This window comes from Pleurodeles waltl, chromosome 6 (assembly GCF_031143425.1).
Source record: "Pleurodeles waltl isolate 20211129_DDA chromosome 6, aPleWal1.hap1.20221129, whole genome shotgun sequence".
NCBI classification, from domain to species: Eukaryota; Metazoa; Chordata; class Amphibia; order Caudata; family Salamandridae; genus Pleurodeles; species Pleurodeles waltl.
Window position 1 is genome coordinate 652923951 of NC_090445.1, and position 21203 is coordinate 652945153.

Consider the following 21203-nt stretch of genomic DNA (forward strand, 5'->3'; position numbering starts at 1 on the left):
CAAAACAGTTTTTTTTGTACGTGGCTTTCTTTCCAACCTCACCTTCTTTTTGTTCTGTGACAAATGCACAGATAAACCGCACAATTCACAGGACCCATCTTTATAGTGTTGAATAAATGTACGTTTCATATGGTAAGCCATTCATTGTTGGTGGGTACAAGGACGAAGAGGGATATTGGATTGTTCACTATCCAAAATGTCAATATTGAATCAAGCACAAAAAATAACTTTGTTCATTCTCACTTATCAAAACATAACACATATTCCTTTTCTTGGCTTCTAGAAAAAAAAATGCTTAGGTTTACTTCGTTCATTCTTAATGGTTCCCAAAAGCAAGATACATGAGATACCTTGAATCCTAAAAATATGTCCTCGAACTTTATCAGGGCTAAAGTGACTGATCGTGAGCCAAAATCTTACATCGCAACAGAAATGTGCTTCTCCGAAAATCCGACCAACAGATAATATATCTGTCTGCTCTAATGTTTCACAGCATTTCCACAGTGACCGAGGACAGTAACTCTCATACTTCATTAACAGAGAGTACTGCGGTGGTGCACAGGCTCGGATCGGAGATTGTGACTCACCATACAGTGCAAGGCAAAAGAAGAACTCATGCATTGACTCGTTGAGTAATTTGTAGCTTTAATTTTGCCAAAGGCTGATGAACATACATTTATGCACGCGTGGGACAGATCCCGAAACTAATGACAACTAAAAAAAATGTCGCTCAAATTTAAGAGCACAGCAAGTTCCAGAGCTTTAGATGTTAGTAATATGGTAACTTTCTTGATGAGGCCAAGAACAGGGCTGCGAGGAAATCATGTCAAACTGAGCTCTTTTTGCAGTGTAGGGGTACTGCATCTTCCATGACACAGGGCACGTTTCATACTTATGCTTTGCATGGCTTCCAAGAAATGTATGTGACTGATCTTTGCTCACTTAAAGGGGAAACAGGGCGTACCTACAGCAACGCAGTGCCTGAAATCTCAGACCGGATTTTTCGCAGCGTTTCTACTGCATTTGCTGTGTGAGGGGCAAGTAGCAGCCACAGCCCAGTGACCTCTGACGTGTGCTGCTGACTGCAACATGGTGGCGTCATGTTATGACTTAAGGCAGAGCATTCATACATTTAGGCACAGAAGTTTCAAGGATCAAAACAGTGACCATAAAAACCTACTAATTGTACATGTGAGCAGACCTACATAGACACAGCCCCAAAGTGGTGGGTGGCATCAACAAGCGAAATTAGAAATCACAAGAGCACAAAATCCACAAGTGGTGAAAAAGTGCACACATGGATTGGTTTAAAGACAAAGAATACGTCTAAACAGAATCGAGTTCTGAGGCTAATGCAGACTAAAAGTAATGAAAAAGCCACTAAAGTAACTGCAGGGAGAGGTTAATTCCCTTTCACTCTTATCTCCCCTCACATCTCATAACATTACCGCCTCATCACACATCCTCACCCCCAGTCCTTAATCCTGAGGTGAAATCGTTACCTCCTAATGAGCTATAACTTCTTGCCGTGTTTATATCATATCGTCTTTAGCCTGTTTATGCTGGATACAGATTTGTTCGCTATGCTCCCCATGGATGAATTACGATAACAATGTTTTTGTTCAACTAACCTATGATGTGTTATGTGAATTCTTGCTGGATGAATTTACCCCAGTTTTCGCGCCTTGGCAGATGCAGAGTCTCCCTCTCTCTATCTGTCTATCTTTCTCTCTCTGTCTCTCTTCTTTCCCCAGCTCGGGACTTCAAGGAGACACAGCATCCTGTTATTCCTGTCGCAGGCTGGCAAGTGGAGCCAATGGAGTTCCATCAAGCATGGGGTAATGTGAACATATTTCTTCAGGTCTTGGATAAGACATGCTGGGACACATGGAGTGTCCTCAAAGGATCCCGGTGAGGAGTCTGGGTGGCCATGAAGCAAGTTGTTACCATCGTCAGAATACGGAAATCACTTTCTGGAAGAAACAGTTTCACTTTTTTTCTAGAAAAGAGAGGTGGAACCAGGCCTTGTTTGTTTTCTTCACAATGTGTTTCTTTAAGGTAAGGTTGGTGTCTAGGTTGATTACATATGACTTGGCATTCTGTGAAAGTTGGTGTTAAAAGCCATCATATCAATGATCCAGGTTTGTAATGCTTCTTGTTTGTTATTTCTTGATAAATAACATGCATCCTCTCTTTTGATTGAAGTGAATTTCAGGTAGGTGCAGGACTTCTAGGTCTTGGTGATGTGCAGGCAGTGTTTAAAGCATCTGACATATGAAGCAGAGAAGGCTTTTCATTTAGAGTTGTGTATCATCAGCATATTAGTGAATCTTCATATTGTTTTCTGTGCCTAGAGCACCTAGTGGTTCCATCTAGGGGTTTAATATGACAGGGAAAATATGGAACCCTGGGGCACTCCACCTCAGACATAGAACTTTTTTGCGAATCTCGTATAGGGCATATGAAAATCTCTCAATTTGTGCTTGACCTCAGATTTAGCATTTGTAATATATCATGCAGTTCACAACAGACGACTATTTCACATACTAGTTAACGGGATTTGTTTAGCTTCCTAGGAGGGTTGGAGGTGGGAGGATCTTATTGTCAAACTCAGTAAGGGGAGATAAAATTATACACTGAGATAAGTCATCTAGAATCAGGAGACATCCTCCTTCTGTGACCCACCTTCAATCCCTTGACCTGCTTACTTCATCAAAGGTCAACACCCAGCCCTTTCCCTAAGTATTAACCTGCAACTCATGCATGTTTTCTTGCTTATGTTGCATCTGGCTATTTCTGTTGTTATTGAGCCCATTTCCTGGTAGTGAGTACGTCATGATGAGTCACATAGTCGTAACTACATCATATGCTTAACGTAATGGTCCACCCTTGCCCTTATTTAATAATTGGTCCATGTCATGTATGCTGTCTCTCTAGGGCATCTATAATATTGAATAACATTTTCCATACTTGTTTGCCTTCTTAATTTCCACCCCTAGGTGGCTTATGTTCTCATCCATATATGATCTTTACACTGAATTTCCATAAGTGGTGGAAGGGTATCTGTCTGTATTCTATTATGTTTAATCCTGTGGTGTTAATAAATTACATAATGTATTGGGAATTTTTGTAATGAACTGTTCAAAGTTGTAATGCTGCCCATGGGTTATCGTCATTCTGACCTGGTCTATGGTTGGACAGTCTCTAGATTCAGTGTTGTTTACTTTCAGAAAGTTCACATTTTGGGGTTTTTGTCCAGTTGTCTAACTGTTCAATAATTACACATTTGAGGTAATTGGTTCCAAGCTCTCACGTGATAGTTATTGGATGTTTTTGTAGCGTTTCTCTTGCAGTGTAAATTACTGCAGTGTTCGTTGATGCTTGTTTTTATGCATCTGTGAGTCATTCTGATATAACATATTTTATCTTATCAATCGAACTTTATTTCAGTTAATAACCATAAAAGCACATACATAAAAAATCATCAATAAAATAATTAAAACAATGTAAAAACGTTAACAAAAAATCAAGTTATTAAAAAAAATAGCCCAGCTTTAAAACACTAGGCCTCTCTTTTTCCTAATAAGCCACACCAAATACAAATACCTACTAACTCAGTATATCAAGGGTTAAGACAAATCAGTAGGTAGAACCCCTAATGCTTTGAGCACTTTCTAAAGCCTAGATAATGACACATATGTTGTATCCATTTAGCTCTAGAGATGGTGTAAGTCGGACAAAAAACATAATATGAGCAATATTCTCTGTTACATTCTGAGAACATAAAGTGCATTAAGTGCAATTTGCTCCCTCCTCAGTATCCCCATGCCCCCATTTTGATGTAAATCCATTAATAAATAAAGTGCCAAATCGAATTCTAATGTACAAAGTTTTAGCCATTAACGGCAACACTTCATCCAGTTAATGGGCTTAATGGACAGAAATCGTTCCGCAATTTTCCCCACACTTGAATTCTGGTGGAGCTCTAAAAGTAAAAATGATCAGTAAGCCTGCTTAAGCAAGGCCTTGGACTGGTCTGGTTTATCCCAAAAGGAGTTCACACTCAGTTTCCCAATCCAGTTTTAGACAGGACACAGCCAGGGCAGAGAATAATGTCTGTCCAATCTCATCACGTTCAACAGACCCTCCCTATAATGAGCCTGATCTTGCATCACTCATATCCTAATCCAAAAAATCAGGGGTGTTAGCGAGGCCGAATCTTTTACCCTCTTAATTCCCAAATCATGAAAAACTTGAATCAAAGGGGTACTCTTTGGGAGATGCAATCAGGACAGCACATACTTATTTTCCTCACTTTTGAGAGTGTCCAATCTGCTAACTCCCCACAATTCAGCCCCATACAGGGCAGCTGCGCTTTAAATTTAAAAATCTCAAGTGCAGGTGGGATTGCCTTGCAAAATGAAGTTTGATGTGTATTTATAATGGCCCATGAGTTCTGGGCCAAAGCTGCCTTAGATGTATGGGGTCTGCGAGGACCACGACATCTGGGAGTTTAGCGTTACCCCCAAATTACTTAAATTGTCCACAAACTCCAATTTATAACTATTTACAGTCAAATTATTTTTCGAACCCCTATGTGGTTTAATTGCTATACACTTAATTCTTGAGATATTGATCACCATCCTTTGTTTTTGCAATAACTACTAAAAGAGTTAAAAAGATTTTGGAGCCCCTTCGGTGTCTGTGATACTAAAATAGTATCATTAGCAAATAATAATGCTGTGACAGGGAATACGCATAGCTTTGGAGAATCATGAATATACCTCAAAAGATGATCTACCACATCATTCACATAAAGAGAGAATAATGTGGGAGCTAGCAAGCAGCCCTGTCTCACCCCTTTTTTAATTGGAACAGGATCAGTTACTTCACCTTGGGAATCTCATCGACCTCTGGCGTAATTTGCCTGACACAGCCTAATAATCTGAAATAAAAGATCCTCTGGCACATTCCATTCCTTTAATGAGGACCACAACGAACCCCTGTGGACTAGGCTGAATGCTGTTTTAAGATTGATAAACACAAAATTTAGATGTCCCATTCTTAACATACCTCCATGCTACGCACAGAAATCTAAACATTTGATCTATTGTGCTTACGTGCAACCTAAAGCCAGCCTGGTACGGAGTAAGCACTTTATGTTTGTCCAGACAAATAGTCAGTCTGTTTAGGATTTGTTTAGCATAAACTTTCTGTAAGACATCTATTAGGCTAACTGGCCTGTAATTTGCAGGGTCCTGTTTGTTTCCTTTTTTGTGTATTGGAACTAGGTCAGCTCCTCTCCACTTATCTGGGATTGGGGGTTCTGAAGCAACAGCATTGCAAAGGAGAGTAACATACTGAGTCCAAAATCCTTTAGAATGTTTTAACAGGTTTCCCGGAATCTTACCAAGGCTTGGTGCTTTGTTAGATATCATTGCCTCTATTGCTTCCATTGTTTCTTTGATAATGAAAAGTACCAGACCTAATTAATCTCTGCTTTACCCCATCTTCACTACTCACCAGATTCTCCTCCCAGTCAACATCTGCTACTACCAATTGTTCTTCTATTCTATGGTAGAAGTTGTCCGATTCTTCTGTGTTGGCATATAGATCTGAGAAATGGCTGGTCCAAGTTTCAGAATCTATGTAATAGTCAGTGTGAACTCAAGGATCTTTATTCCCATGGGCTACAATCCTCCAAAACATTGTGCTATCTTTCCTTCTCCCTGCTTCAATTAGATCTTTCCAGTTAGAGTTATCCCATTCCCTCTGCACTTCAAATAATGAACTCTTATATTCTGCCCTCACATCTCAAATCCTGCTGCTATTCTTTGTCTTCAGTGCTAATAAAAGTTGTCTCTTTGCTTCCAAGGGTTTGCACAAACCTTTCCTCTTAGATTCACCTTGCTACTGGTAGATCTCATCAACTTGTTCCTTATCTCCTCAGTTAAAAAATAATGGATAGCCATTATCAGCTTTTTAGAAGGTGGCCATCAGATATGAGATAACATAGCTGCAAACGTTGTGTAAACCCTAGCCAAAGTTTCAGTTTTAGTCAATATAGAAGGCCATTTAAGTGACCTCTGATTGTTCCCGATCAATGACTGGACTTCCGTTGCTTCATTATCTAAGGGATGGAAGCCAAGAAAACCTTCACTTAGGAAAGGCAAAGGGGATTGTGATCACTATCTTTCCTACCATCTACTACAAAATTCTCAGCCAGTTTCCATTCCCTTGCACTTAGCAAAATATAATCTATCCTTGAGCGTGCAGTGCCCTTTGAATATGTAAATGCACTAGGGCTCTACCCTACCATTGCATGTTTGAAGATTATGTCCTACTGCTAGCTGACATAATTGCATAGAGCATACAGTATATGGTACAGCAGGACATCAAGCAGGGTAATGCCTCTGGCCCCGTCCTCCTCATCCAGTACATCTTCTAGCCCCATGAGTGGTTCATATTTACAATTGGAATGTCCCCCCACAATAACAGTAGCTTTTGGATTTAGTGCACTTAATATTCTATCAAGGTCCATGACCACTAAAGAGTCCACACTGAGCTTTCTCAGCCTAAAATAAACATTGAACAAACAGACTTCCCTCCCATCTTGTGTCTTTACTCGAATCCCTGGTATATCCTTGGAACACATCTCAATCAAGTCTATCGAAAATAATAATGACATTTTAACCAACACCAACAACCTCCAGAGGGTCTACCTTTCATCGAGGGGTGGCATTAATGTAGAAGGTTCTATATCCTAACTTGTATATTGGTTCCTGTTAGAAATGGGGTCTTTGGTTGGCAGTCAGGTTACCCCCTGTCCAAGCAAGGACCCTCACTCTAGTCAGTGTAAGTCATGCACAATCCAAATTTTCCTGTGCCCAAGCTCTAGTAGCTTGGCACTGAGCAGTCAGGCTTAACTTAGAAGGCAATGTGTAAAGTATTTGTGCGATAAATCATACACTAACATAATATAGCACCACAAAAATACACCACATGGTGTTTAGAAAAATATATAATATTTATCTGGATACTTGCATGTCAAAACGATCTAAGATGCATTAAGTAAATGTAGAGATATCACTGAAAAGTGCTATAAAGTGTCTTAAGTCTTTTTAAATCGAACAAAGTCTCTTTTTTGCACAAAGTACTGAGTTTGCTTGAAAAATCTCCGCAATGGGCCGCAGAGGAGGAAAAGCGTGGAAACAAAGGAGGTGTGCGTCTATTTCTCGGGCTGCACACAGTGATACATTGTTTAGTTTCCACGTACAGACAGCTGTGCGTCAATTTCCGATGCTTGGTCGGGGATCCTCTTCGGGTTGCGGGGTCTTCTGACGCCCCGGGGTCTGTGCGTGGAATCCTGGGCTTCTGGAGTGAAGTCACAAGCGCTGCGTCGTTCCGGTTCGGCATGCAGGGAATTTTTCACCATGGGGCAGGCTGTGTGTTGTTTTTAGCAAGCTCTGCATCGAATTTTCACCACACAAGGAGTACAGTTGCAAGAGAGAAGTCCTTTTGGTCCTGAGACTTCAGGGAACAGGAGGCAAGCTCTATCCAAGCCCTTGGAGAGCACTTCTTCACCACAGTCAGGGAGCAGCAAGGCAGCAGGGCAACAGCAAGGCAGCAGTCCTTCACAGAAAGCAGTCAGGTGAGTCCTTTGGGCAGCCAGGCAGTTCTTCTTGGCAGGATGCAGGTTCTGGTTACAAGTTTCTTCTCCAGGAAGTGTCTTAGTTGGAAGGGTCAGAGGCCCTGTTTATATACCGTATTTATCGGCGTATAACACGCACCAGCGTATAACACACACCTCTTTTTAAGAGGAAATTTCAGAAAAAAAACCCATTAAATGTTATCGGCGTATAACACGCACACATCATTTGCCCCCTATTTTCAGGGAGAAAAAGTGCGTGTTATACGCCGATAAATACGGTACCCAAATTTGCCTCTGAAGTGGGGGAGACTTCAAAGAGTGGCTTAGAAGTGCATAAGGTCCCCTTTCAGTTCAATCTTGTCTGCCAGGGTCCCAGTAGGGGGTGTGGCAGTACTTTGTGTGAGAGCAGGCCCTCCACCCTCCCAGCCCAGGAAGACTCATTTAAAATGCAGATGTATACAAGTGAGGCTGAGTATCCTGTGTTTGGGGTGTGTCTGAGTGAATGCACAAGTAGCTGTCAACTAAACTCAGCCAGACGTGGATTGTAAGGCACAGAAAGATTTAAGTGCAGAGAAGTGCTCACTTTCTAAAAGTGGCATTTCTAAAATAGTAATATTAAATCCAACTTCACCAGTCAGCAGGATTTTGTATAACCATTGTGGCCATACTAAATATGACCTTCCTACTCTTTACAGATCAGCAGCTACCACTCAAACAATGTATGAGGGCAGCCCCAAATGTTAGCCTATGAAGGGGGCAGGCCTCACAATAGTGCAAAACGAATTTAGGAGTTTTACACTACAAGGACATGTAAACTACACAGGTACAGGTCCTGCCTTTTACCTACACAGCACCCTGCCATAGTGGTTACCTAGGGCACACCTTAGGGGTGACTTATATGTATAAAAAGGGGAGTTCTAGGCTTGGCAAGTATTTTAAATGCCAAGTCGAATTGGCAGTGAAACTGCACATGCAGGCCTTGCAATGGCAGGCCTGAGACAAGGTTAGGGGGCTACAGAAGTGGGTGGCACAATCAGTGCTGCAGGCCCACTAGTAGCTTTTAATCTACAAGCCCTGGGCACATATAGTGCAGTCTACTAGGGACTTATAAATAAATTAAATAGCCCAACTGGGTATGATCCAATGTCACCATGTTTTAAGGAGAGAGCAAATGCAGTTTAGCACTGGTTAGGGGTGGTAAAGTGCGCAGAATCCTAAAGCCAGCAAAAAGTAGGTCAGAAAAAGAGGAGGAGGAAGGCAAAAAGTCTGGGGATGACCCTGCAGAAAGGCCATTTCCAACAGTTCCTATAGCCATGTCTTCTGGAAGAGGCAAAAGTGCAATTAATCAATATAACCCTGTCAATCCGGATCCATTGTTTTATTTTTTAAGCCTGCAATATTCCAGGAGCTCAAGGATACGTTTGGGCTGGGTTTCTCTAGGAACGCTAAAGATGGGCTGCATCCCAATCGCCACACTTAATATTCCGCCCCGGGCCCCCTGAATTGTTTGATTTTCTTTGGTCCTGTAATTCAAATTGATTTCCCCAGATGATCTAGTAGATTTAGACCTAGTGGCAGGGTTAGTGAGTCCTTGGGTTCCCAGTGTCAAAGGCTTTACACCATTTAAGGTGTACTCATCATCACAAAGTCAATCATTATCGTCCACGTTAGATAATAATGAAAACCTATTACTAGGCACAAGAGTCGCAACAGAGGATCTATACCTAAATTGCCACCCAACCTCACCCCTACCCATAACTGGGGGGGGGGGGAGGTCTAACACGCTTGGGGCTACTTTAGGTGGCAAATGTTCATAGAAAAAAACCCTAGTGGGACCACACTCATGCCTTCAGTTTAAAATGAGACACAGAAGAAAATATCAACCACCAGGCTTACTCAGGGTAATGACAGTTGATCACCACACAGTCCCTCTTTAGTGATTTCACCTGAGGGCCAACCCATCCAATTCTTCTAACACATAAAATGAATTGAGGCTTTACCACATGGAAGTCCATATTCCGAGATAGCCAGTGACACACCTTTGTCTTTAATTGAACCATAGATTTCTCCACACTAGATGATAAGGAGGGTATATTAGTAAGGATAGCAACATACAGACAGCACTCTGTGGGGAGATTAAACAACTGGAGCTCTTCCTTGCACAAGATTGGTGGCTCCTGCTGAGGCTAAACAGGGAAATTGCAGAAAACTGTGATTATTTCTGGGGCCAGCAGTATGTTCACTAACAAAGTCATTAGAGTTACCCAAATGCGGTCACACGGACTCAGAAGGTAGCTTCTCCTTCCCCTTTAAACCAGTGGATGATTGTCCAACAAGATCCCTTTCACAAAGCCTTAAATTGGGAGCACAACCATTTAACGGAGCTGAAGTACATGAGGTCACTCGATCTGCTACCCTTGCTTCAGTCACCTGCAGCTTGCCCTTTAGTGGAGTCAAACAAGCATCACTTGTCTCCTTAACTTGCCGTAAAGAATCAGACACAACAGATTTAATAAATTCATTAATTTCCCACTTATTAGTTTCTATTTGGGGCTCAGTTTGACTACAACTCTCAAGACACAAGGCCTGCTTTGCACTTGGGTTCCTAAATCGCCATTTCCTTTTACCAGGTTTTGCTGTTATATCAGAGGGAGAAGGGATTTGCTTAGCTGGAATAGAGTCCTGCTCCTGATCAAGTTACTGGTCCTTCAGTTTCATAAGCTCTGAGCCTGTGATCCTCCTTCGTTCTCCCCTTAGATCAAGCCCTCCCTGAAACTGCTCAGAGGATCAAAGGCTAGTTTGACAATCACACAAATGAAGGATAAGTGACAATCAGCTAAATCAATTTCCTTGACAAACACCCTAACTGCCCTCACTAAAAAGAGTCCAGTGCGGCGCTGAGCGAATGCTGAACATTGTCCTTTGTCCCTTGGTTCTTACTTTTAACCATAGTGAAGTATTATTAAAAACAGTCCACTAAAATGTCTCTAACATATAAGCTGTAATAAAATAAAATACCTTCTTATCCTAGGAGGCAGGAGCCAAAAAAATGGGCCCAGCCTAGTCTCTTCCGGACGATGATGGGTGAAGATGGGCCCAGTCTTGAACTGGTCTTCCCCAGCACCCGCCCAAGTGCGTCCCATGCACGTCCCACACAGCGGGCTGCGTGATCAATTTTATGTGCCTCGGTAAGCAGGTAAGATTGCTGATGGCCCTCCTGTCACGCTGCGTTGCTGGGAGTTGTGGCCCGGTCACCCCCTGGCCAAGCGTTCATATTTTATCTTATCTTTCCCAGTGACACATCTCCTGACCCAGTGTATGCCTTGCAGAGCAATGTTGTAGAAGCCTTTAGCAGTCAAAAATGGTAGGATGGATTGAACACGAATTGGACATAGGGATCAAAAACATACTGATAAAAATACATTTTCTTTTGTAAGTTTACAAAACAAAGGGATCACACATACCATACAAATTACACATATAACTGTGGTGCATTTAGAAAAACAAATAATTGTCCATATTCTGCCAGTGCAGAGTGTGGTGTTGCCATGGGGCAAAAGGGTCGGGATTCCGGTGATCTACCATGGCTAACAATAAGAGCCTGTCACTAACTAGATCAACAGATGAGATGGAGAAAAACTAAGGTGAACTTGGGGGTTTGAGGCAGTGGGATGGGAGCACCCACAAGGTGCTCAGCTTAGTTGGTACGCAGTCAGCAATAGAGGTTGTACAGGCACACAAGGAATTATTATGTACTGCGCCTCCTATTGGGCTCGTGGATGGTGTGGATTAGAGTGGGGGGCTAATGTTGCGGGGTGGGGACCGCAGTAGGGGACGGTATCATCTGACAGGATTGCGCCAGCAAAGTGGCCCACTGGGGAGAGATCAGGCGCTTACAGAAACAATGGAGCTCCTCATACCAGAGAGCATCTTCCTCGGCTGCACCCCATTTGCACACTGTGCCATGCCAGGCAGCTATTGGGGGAGATGAGGGTGTGCAACAATGCATCACTAAGGTGCGCTTCGCTAAAACAAGTGCTAGTGAAGCAAAGCGGGTTCGCACTTGCTGGCACTTGTTGTGTTGAAATATGCCTAAGGGGCTTGCCTCCCATGTATGTATATCGGTGAGTTCTATTACCGTTCGTAGCATGGAGTGCATGGAATATCAATAGATTTGGAGGGACGGGCATGACCAAAACATGTGGAGGAAATACGCCATTTGGTTTGGACAGCATGAGCAAGTCAACGATGCTTTAGGGAACAAGTGATGTATGCGCGCTGGGGTGAGGTACCCCCTATGTAGTTTAAAAAGCTGTGTATTCCTGAAGCACAAGTTGTGTGAGATTTACTTGGGGGATCACAGAGCTGCACACCATTCCTTATCTTGAAATGCCCTCTCGAAATCCCACTGCCGCCAGAGCGCAGTTATTGGGCTCTGCATGAGTTCACAAATAGCTGAGAGAAGCCATGTGATAAGGTGCCTACCTTCTCCCATCAGAAGGATGGAGTGCAGTACCAGGTGAATGGAAGCTTCCTGTTGAACTTTTTTGCTTATGCAGGGTCATCCCCAATCTTTTTGCCTCCTGCCTCCTAATTTTTTCTGACCTGTTGCTGTTGGCTTTTGAACTCTGAGCACTTTACCACTGCTAACCAGTGCTAAAGTGCATATGCTCTCTGTGTAAATTGTATGTGATTGGTTTATCCATGATTGGCATATTTGATTTACTAGTAAGTCCCTAGTAAAGTGCACTAGAGGTACCAGGGCCTGTAAATCAAATGCTACTAGTGGACCTGAGGCACTGGTTGTGCCACCCACATAAGTGGCTCTGCAATCATGTCTCAGACCTGCCATTGCAGTGTCTGTGTGTGCAGTTTTAACTGTAAATTCAACTTGGCAAGTGTACCCACTTGCCAGGCCTAAACCTTCCCTTTTCTTATGTAATACACCCCTATGGTAGGCCCTATGTAGCCCCAAGGGCAGGGTGCAGTGTATGGTTAAGGTAGGACGTATAGTATAGTGTTTTATATGTCCTGACAGTGAAATATTGCTAAATTCGTTTTTCACTGTTGCAAGGCCTGTCCTTCTCATCGGTTAACATAGGGGCTACCTTTAAATCTGATTAAAGTGTAGATTTCCTTTGAGAGCGGATGGACATGTGGAGTTTGGAGTCTCAGAGCTCACAATTTAAAAATACATCTTTTAGTAAAGTTGATTTTAAGATTGTGTGTTTGAAAATGCCACTTTTAGAAAGTGAGCATTTTCTTGCTTATACCATTTCTGTGACTCTGCCTGTTTGTGGATTCCCTGTCTGGGTCAGTTTGACAGTTGGGCTGGTTGCACCTCACACTAGACAGTGACACAAAGGGAGCTGGGGTGTAGTCTGCATCTCCTGATGAGCCATCTGTGCTAGGAGGGAGGGGAAGAGTGGTCACTTACACCTGAAAGGGCTGTGCCTGTCCTCACACAATGCAGTCTCTGACCCCCTGGGGAGTGCCTGGGGCCTGGCATGGGCAAGGCAGGATTTCACATTAAAAAGAGAATTTACTTTGAAGTAGGCCTACTTTAAAGGAGAAATTGGGTATAAGAAGGGCACCCAAAACCACAGACTTTAGATCACTTCTGGACATCAAGAGGAACCTCTGCCTGTAGAAGCGAAGAAGAGCTGAGGAGAAGAGCTGCCCTGCTGTGACTGTGTTTTGTAGAGCTATCCTGCAGTTGCTGCTTCTGCCAGAGTAAGAAGGCAAAGACTGGAATTTGTGTGCCTTCCATCTTGTGAAGAAATCTCCAAGGGCTTGATTTAGAGCTTGCCTCCTGTTGTTTGAAGTCTCAGGGACAGCAAAGACTTCTTTCTGCCAGCACCTGGAGTCTCTGGAGAGACTCCTGCTCTGACAAGTGGTGTCCTATCCAGTCCCTGGGCCCTTGAAAGGAAAGCTGGTGGAAATCCGAGGAAATCGACTTCGGACCGACGCCGCTGCTGAATCTGGTGACGCTACCTGCAACCGACTTCGTGATCTTCCCTGGAACGCGACGACCTTCGCAGGCCCGACGCCGCTGCATCCCTGCTGAAGTCAGCAACTCCATGGAAGTCGCCACACCACGTCGTGACCGACGCAGCTTGAAGTGCGCGGATTCAATGTTTCGCACAGACGCCGCGATCCCCGACTTGTTTTCACTCTTCACCAAAGGTACTGTACTTTGGGGTCTACGAGACTCTGTGTCCGGCGCCGCTGATGTCGGCTTGTTTGGAACGACTCTGTCACAATGCCGTGTTAACACCTCATTGAAGCATTCTGTTTTCTAAGCGCTATTTTTGAGTTTAATCTTTAAAAATTCATAACTTGACTTGTGTATGTCGGATTTTTGTCGTTTTGGTCTTGTTTTGTTTAGATAAATACTTCCTATTTTTCTAAACCTGTGTTGTGTCATTTTGCAGTGTTTTCATTAAGTTACTGTGTGTGTTGGTACAAATACTTTACACCTAGCACTCTGAAGTTAAGCCTACTGCTCTGCCAAGCTACCAAGGAGGTAAGCAGGGGTTAGCTGGGGGTGATTCTCTTTTACCCTGACTAAAGTGAGGGTCCTTGCTTGAACAGGGGGTAACCTGACTGTCAACCAAAGACTCCATTTCTAACACCTCCCCCTTCAAAAGGTCCCAGGGCACTCTGCATGTATGAACCAACCTGGTGTGCAGAAGAAATTGTCCATCGAGGAGGTTGTACTCCTCTGCCATTGGCGTGAATGGTAGCAATTCACCCTTTTGGAAGAGGTTGCCTACTGTATGGAGCATTTTGTTGGACCATACTTGTAATTCACTGGAGGTGTGATATCCAGATTGGTGGGGTAACCCAACAAGTGGGAACAGCAGGGTGTATAATGGGGCATTACAATCTGTGTATCCGGCCATGCACCGGGAAGCTATCATTACTTGCAATGGCCATGTCCACAGAGGCTGCATCTTCTCCAGGAGAAGTCTCTTTAATGTTGGGAGTGAGGTTGCTCCCAGGGCATCCGTGATTTCTCCCAAATGGTGGCCCGCCATCGATCTGGTGAGCCATCAAAGCTGCACTATGACAAAGTAGGCCCCAAAAGAGGGAGCTCCCATACTGTCCTCATCGGTCGGTAATTGTAATTTAGCAAGTAAAACCCGGCGGCGGCCAGTGCCCAGATTAGGGAGATAAGGAGGGTATTTAGTTCCACAAGTAAGGAGCTGGGTGGTATTAGTGTAAGGTTGTTGAAGGAGTATAGTATTTGCAGTAGGATAATCTTTTTGGCCACAGCTACCCTGCCTATTGGGGCCAAAGAAAGTGCCTGCCAGAATAGCATTTTGGAGCAAATGCCGTTAAGGACACAATGATAATTGTCATAAAATAAGTCAGCGGGTGCATGGTAAAGAAAGACTCCCCGGTATCCCTCTGTCTCGGAGCCGCAAGGGTAACGGCTTCACTGCCAGCGTGACCTGCCGGGTGCCCTAGGTGATGGGGAACAGCGCTGAAATACACCACCCCAGCTGGACTTGGGCGGGTGGATGGACTGATGTATAAGAGTTTAGTGTATGCCAATAGTCAGGGTATGATGTCCACCCGACGTAACACCTCGAAGAGATAAGACCCCTGACCTGATGTCAAATGCCGTCTCCAGATCCAAGGCCAGGCAGGCGGAATGGGGATAACGATCCCAGAGCTGATCCTGGATGTGGAAAAGGTGATGAATGTTATGGGATGTATTTCGTCCCGGCACAAAGCCGTTTTGGTCAGTGTGAATAAGGTCTGCAAAGAGGTGGCCCCGATATGGACGCTGAAGCTGGGAACAAAGGAGGGCTCTCCACCAAGATGAGTTGCTGGGTGATGGGGAAGAACAACTGGTTTATGGAAAGGAGTCTCCGTAGTGCCAACTGAGGGGAGCCCCCCTCAAAAGGCTAGAAGGGACCCCCAGGGCACGCTCTGTGCAGGAGCAGCAAATCCATGACAACAATGACAGAAGTGGGCTCTTCAGGGAACACTTGTCCTCTCAGATGCATCCTATATGAACTGGCTCATTGGGCCGAATGAGTCCAGGACCAATGAGTGAGTCTCAGCTCGAACACCCCGATCCGAGCACTGATGCAGGGGTGCCATGCCAGTCTAGTGAGGGCAGGTAGGTGGAAATGACTCTCCTAAGATTGTTAGTATTGGCTGATCTGCCAGGTCGACCAAGGCCAAAGGTGTATGTTTGCGTTCCCCTGCATGCCCAGAGCTGAGCGCCAAAGTGGGGGGACACGGTCCAGATCCCAACAATTATTAATAAGTAGCAGTGGGTGGGCCGGTGATCCAGTGCTCCCCTGCCACCTGCGGTGCTCTGGAAGCGCAGGAGGGCCTCAGTGTGTCGAGAGGGGAGCAGCAGGTTGGACCATCTGTGACCAGCGGTGATGCAGGCCTCGCGGCTCACGGCCCAAGGCCTAGCAGGTCCACGGCCCATTTGAGGCCCACCCCATCAGGGTCTACCACTGCCTCCACAGGGGCAGCAAAGCCCCCGCACACTCCCCCATGACTTCCGGTGCAGGCGAAGATGCAGTGGGCCAGGGGAAGCTGCAATCGGGGCCGGCCAAAATACAAGGAACCACTTCCCATGTGACCCGCCGGCCGTGATGTGAGGTCTAGCCCTCAGAGAGCCTCTTTCCAGTTCAGGGGTGGCCCTGGGAGGCCCACCCGCCACACCGGAGTGGCTAACTTGGTCCCTCCAAGGTCTGGGAGCGGCGATTCCACGGTCAGGGACCCCAAGCAGTTGACAGTTGATGGTCGGGAACGCAGAGCGCTAAGGAAACACGTCAGTCAAGTTAGCTGTCTTAGCCACACCTCACTGATAAAAACACATTTTAACATGTGGCTTGTACAATGGGGCAATGCAGTGCTGGGACAAATACATTTTAACAGGTTAATTGTGCCTAGAAATCAAATTTGATCTTAATAGACAAGAATTTGAACCGTCTGATTGACATTACATGCGCTGTCCTTTGGCCTCATCAGGCTGTAACAGTGAACATACACTGAGAGAAATTGGAGCAAAAGTATTCAAAATGCAAACATAGGAAATCTCCCTTTTAAACTGAGCTGCTAGTTCAGGAATGTGTAACTTTGCTATCCTAATTAAGATGTCACTTTATTGTTTTATATAGCTTTATCTTTTTTGGCAAACATAGTACGCAGAACCTGAACACGCAGTTGCAGCTCGTGGTGATTTCTGGGGGTGGGGTGGCGCATTGGAGGGGGGGGGAATTAAATAAAAAAAATTAAAAAGTAATAATAAAAAACTTACCTCAGCTCCTGTGCCGCGCCGCTCCTCTCTCCCTCATCGTCTCAGCAGCAGGCAGGCACATGCTCCCAGCAGCGTCAGGATTGGCTGGGAGCGCCCAGCCAGGGTGCTCCCAGGCAGACTGAGAGCCAGTGCAGGCTCTCTCCAGCCCACTGTGTTGCTGGGCTGCAGAGTGCCCTGCGCCCATGTGAGATTGGCCGAACCAAGATGGCCGGCCAAACACACATGTGCTCTTAGGGGAGTGCACAGTGCACTCCCCTCTGCTCGTCACCCCCAATGCCCCACCACTTCCACACAGTTTATCATCCTTTCCTTGTGTAAGGATTAACAGTGGTTGCTGCTGGCAGGGGGCGACGCTCCTCCGCTCTTATGAAGAAACCTCCCCTGTGAACACACTCTTTCCAGAAATAGTTCCAAAGCGAGAAGACAAAATTACATTATGTGCTTCAACTTCTAATGAAAAAATGAAAGCAACCAAATGTGACCAATTATGTTGAGCTACAGATACGAAGTACTTCCAGAGCACAACTGCCGCCTCCATACATATCACAGATGATATTACAAATGATCAAATTCATTGCATCAGATACATCCAAATTTATGTTCAGAATAAGGAACCATATCGCACCTTTAGCAAAGTTTTAATCAATTATTTATTTTTTGTTACTAAGTGATCGATTTAAATTAATAAAGTAAACTTTTACCTCAGAAGGTGTCCTTCTGCTAGAATCAGTGATAAGTGAGGGCACACAGTAGAGTCAAGTTTGAAGACCTTTGCAGCATAATTATGATATATTTTGGCCCATCTCAGGAATATGCCTAGGGTGTGGCCATGCCCACTGAGATCAGGCTATGCCATTGGCTATGCTCTGCGCCCAGTGGCTCTTCTTCAATAACCTGAAGAATACAACCATGGCCAGCTGATTCTGGGTGAAGGATGCAGCCTACAGCCACAACTTGTAAGTCATTTATCCACGGCCAAACAGATGGCCTCTGAATACGCAGGGCAGGCACTGTGTGCAGGGCACGGCCTACATCCCATTCACCGGGTTGCTGTGTTTCACCATGTGATGATTCTCCATATTTTTCTTGCAATTGAGTGTTTACTAGAGTAAAATAATTGACTGGATGATCTTGAGTGAAGAGAAATAGATTAATTCCAGTGATTAGACGACCTGGTACCCTCACAGACAAATGAAATGATATGGGAACTGATGCATGGTGTGACAGAAGACTGCAGGCAGTCCTACTTAAGACGGTTCTTGTCGGCATCCAGGTATATTAAAAGTCACGAAGCCATACCTGATGCAGACTGTGAAAGTCACAAATAACTTCAAGGTGAGACGCGAGGGGCAGTGCCCCATCGTGAAGTTGTTAACTAGGAGCTATAAAAATACGAGACAAGGTATTTTTTTCATATCCCTTTCAGGACGCAGCATAGATCAGCTCTGTTCAGCCGGACACTCACCAACATGGCGTGACTACCCTTTCACCTCGACACACAAACACAAGAATGATAACAGCTGCGGAAACACCACTAGTTACCTCGGGTGAACACTTTCCATGAATGTCCCGCTTCTAGCCTTCAGCTGTTCCACCTCTAATCGCAATTTTGTCATTTCCTCTGTTAACCTCCCCTGAAAATCAACACAACAAGGATCTTTGAAGGTAATACTGCACAAAAAGAAAGTTACTTGGGCAAACATGTTAACCATAATGTGGCAACGAATCGGCATGCAGCAAGCGCCATGAAGAGGCTAAGAAATAAAACAAAATAAATGTAAAATAGAATAAATGAAATGAACCGTAGATTTCTACTTTCCCAGCCTAATACAAGCGTTGTGAGACATTTGCGAAGTTGGACATTTTTATCTTTATGAGTATTTTTTAGAAGATCACCATAAAGTTTAACAACACAAAATTCAGACAGATGAAATTTTACAAAAAGTAGGTTTTGCAAACAAAAACACAGGCAAAATCTGCTTTTTGAGGGTCACTTATTCCGTGCAAACGTTTTTGCAGAAAAAGTCACCCACAAATTGTTTTTTCGAAACATTTCTTTACAGGCAATCCTTTGTGAGGGTGTTAATCTTTCCAACTTGAACAGGTGTTACATTCGCAAAACGTCTGTGGCAGAATTGTAATGATAATTTCCTTGAAAGCATTTTGTGTCTTGCCTAGCACACATCGCATTATTTTGAAAACATTGCATTGGGGGATGTTCAAAAGATAGACTCACCATTTTAAAACAAGAAATAATTTGCAGAATCACTTCACAAAAATATCTTTCACAATAGCCTCTCACTCCCTTAACATTTCAGATCAGGCTTAACATTGCAGAAACAAAAACGTGTGTATGTGCACATATGTATGTGTGCGCTCACTCAGGATGTGTGGAGTGGGAGAGAGGCACACATGAAAAAGGCATAATAAAGAAGAGAGTTAAAAAAAAATGATAAAGTTGATACATTTTTTAAAAAAAAGAATGTTTTGGCCAATGGAATAAAAACAGAGAAAAGCATGGCACTTAAAAATATGCTTTGGAAAGTTATTTTAGCAAAATATGCTTCGGTAAAGTATGTTATGACATGAACCGTTTCACTCCAGCTTACCTTGTCATGTTGATACAGCTCTATTTGCTTTTGTGTACTTTCCAATTCTTGCATTAAGGCATTCTAGAAAAGAAGGAGATACTCAACCTGGTTAAATTATCTTTAAAGTCTGCATTATATTAGAATTAATAATGGACGATAGAGAGGTGTGACTACTACCATTAAACAGTATGTGGGATAATATAAAATGTTAACGGAAAATAGAACAGACTCCTAAGCATGTCACCATCTCTACCTCATAGAAGGCAGGCCCTTCCCCCTGCTTATAAGGGTGATAAGGGGCTTCGAGGAGATGGGTCTGGATAAGGTCCACACGCCCTCCTCACTGAGCCCAATGCACTATATTCCCACTCTATAAAAGATTACAATTGTTTATTAGCATTGCTGACCCTCACTTGGAACCTTATCTTGCAAATCATGTAGTCCAGTGGTTCCCAACCTTTTGACTTCTGAGGACTCCCATTTTATCAATACTGGAGCCCGGGGACCCCTACTGAATCATTATTGGAATCCGGGGACCCCCACTGAGTCATTACTGATAGTTGGAACCTAATATTATTAAATTTTCTAAGCAGTCACGGACCCACTGAGGAGGCTTCGCGGGCCCCCAGGGGTCCCTGGCCCACAGGTTGGGAACCACTGATGTAGTCCTTAACAGGCTCTGTTTCATGAGAATTCTTTTCTAAGTCATTGGACAAGCCAGTTCGAGGCTGAAGGGTTCTTTGGCAAATGTATTTCTATCATCTGCGTTGCAATAGATTCAGTCTGAAAGGTTCTTGCTGAATGGGTGGAGTGTGTGCACCACGGTTTGAAGGCGGCGAGTGGGACAAAATGGGCAGTTGCAAAGAGACAAGCTAAATATCATACTGCATCAGAGATTATGGCTATAGCATACACAAAAGGTCCAGCATGTAGCTGAAAAATATAGGTCATGGCCTTCACTTGTGGAGTAAATCCTTGCACCTTCAAACTGATTGCTACCAACTCTGCAGCCTGCTGACTGGCACGAGTCTTAATCTAAGGTTTGTTTCCCTTCTGAAATCGAAAACGTATGGGAAATTTAGAGACCACATTAAATACTTGTATTGAAAAGGTTCTAAGGAGTTTCTCTAAGGCCCTAACGAAATGAAGATGGATTATTGTGCTTTTATTAACGTACATGGGCTGTCTGACATTTGATACCCTAAGATGAGCTTCCAATACTTCGCAGAGTGCTGAATGGGGCATTATGGATGAGAAATAATAACTGTTGTTCCTTTTAGAGAAGTAATTTAGATTTATATGATTCTGTTGGATAGGTGCAAAAGGCATGAAAGGCTCCTTCTCAAATCAGATCAGATACAGTGAGATGGAGGGCATGGTGATGCGGTCAGCGCCTTTTCTGGTACCTGATTTTATTGCATAGTATGGTTTTATGTGTTAGCCAGACTCTCATTTAGCAACATATACAGTGGTGGCACCTCTCTGGTACTTCGCTAGAAATGACTGACATGTTCTGTATCGATATATTTAACTCATCATCTTTTTCTTCTGGACAAATCACTGATTATGGCTCAGCTACTGGCTGAATGCCCACAATAAATATTCAAATTCTCTAATTCTGTTTGGTATGCAATTAAAATCTTACTGTCTTTTTTTCTCTCACAGCTTG

The 21203-nt window shown here is 43.9% G+C and overlaps 1 protein-coding gene across 5 annotated transcripts in view; it reads right to left on the reverse strand.

Annotated features, from left to right (window-relative positions):
- Positions 1–21203, reverse strand: part of PPFIA4 (PTPRF interacting protein alpha 4) — a 3105259-nt gene that overhangs the window by 1641792 nt on the left and 1442264 nt on the right. For all 5 annotated transcript variants that reach the window (XM_069239004.1, XM_069239005.1, XM_069239003.1 and 2 more), the window contains 2 exons: positions 19553–19615; positions 18486–18577 (listed from right to left, as the gene is read on the reverse strand). In XM_069239004.1, coding sequence (XP_069095105.1) covers positions 18486–18577; positions 19553–19615 — 155 coding nt within the window. The remainder of the gene's footprint in view (positions 1–18485; positions 18578–19552; positions 19616–21203) is intronic.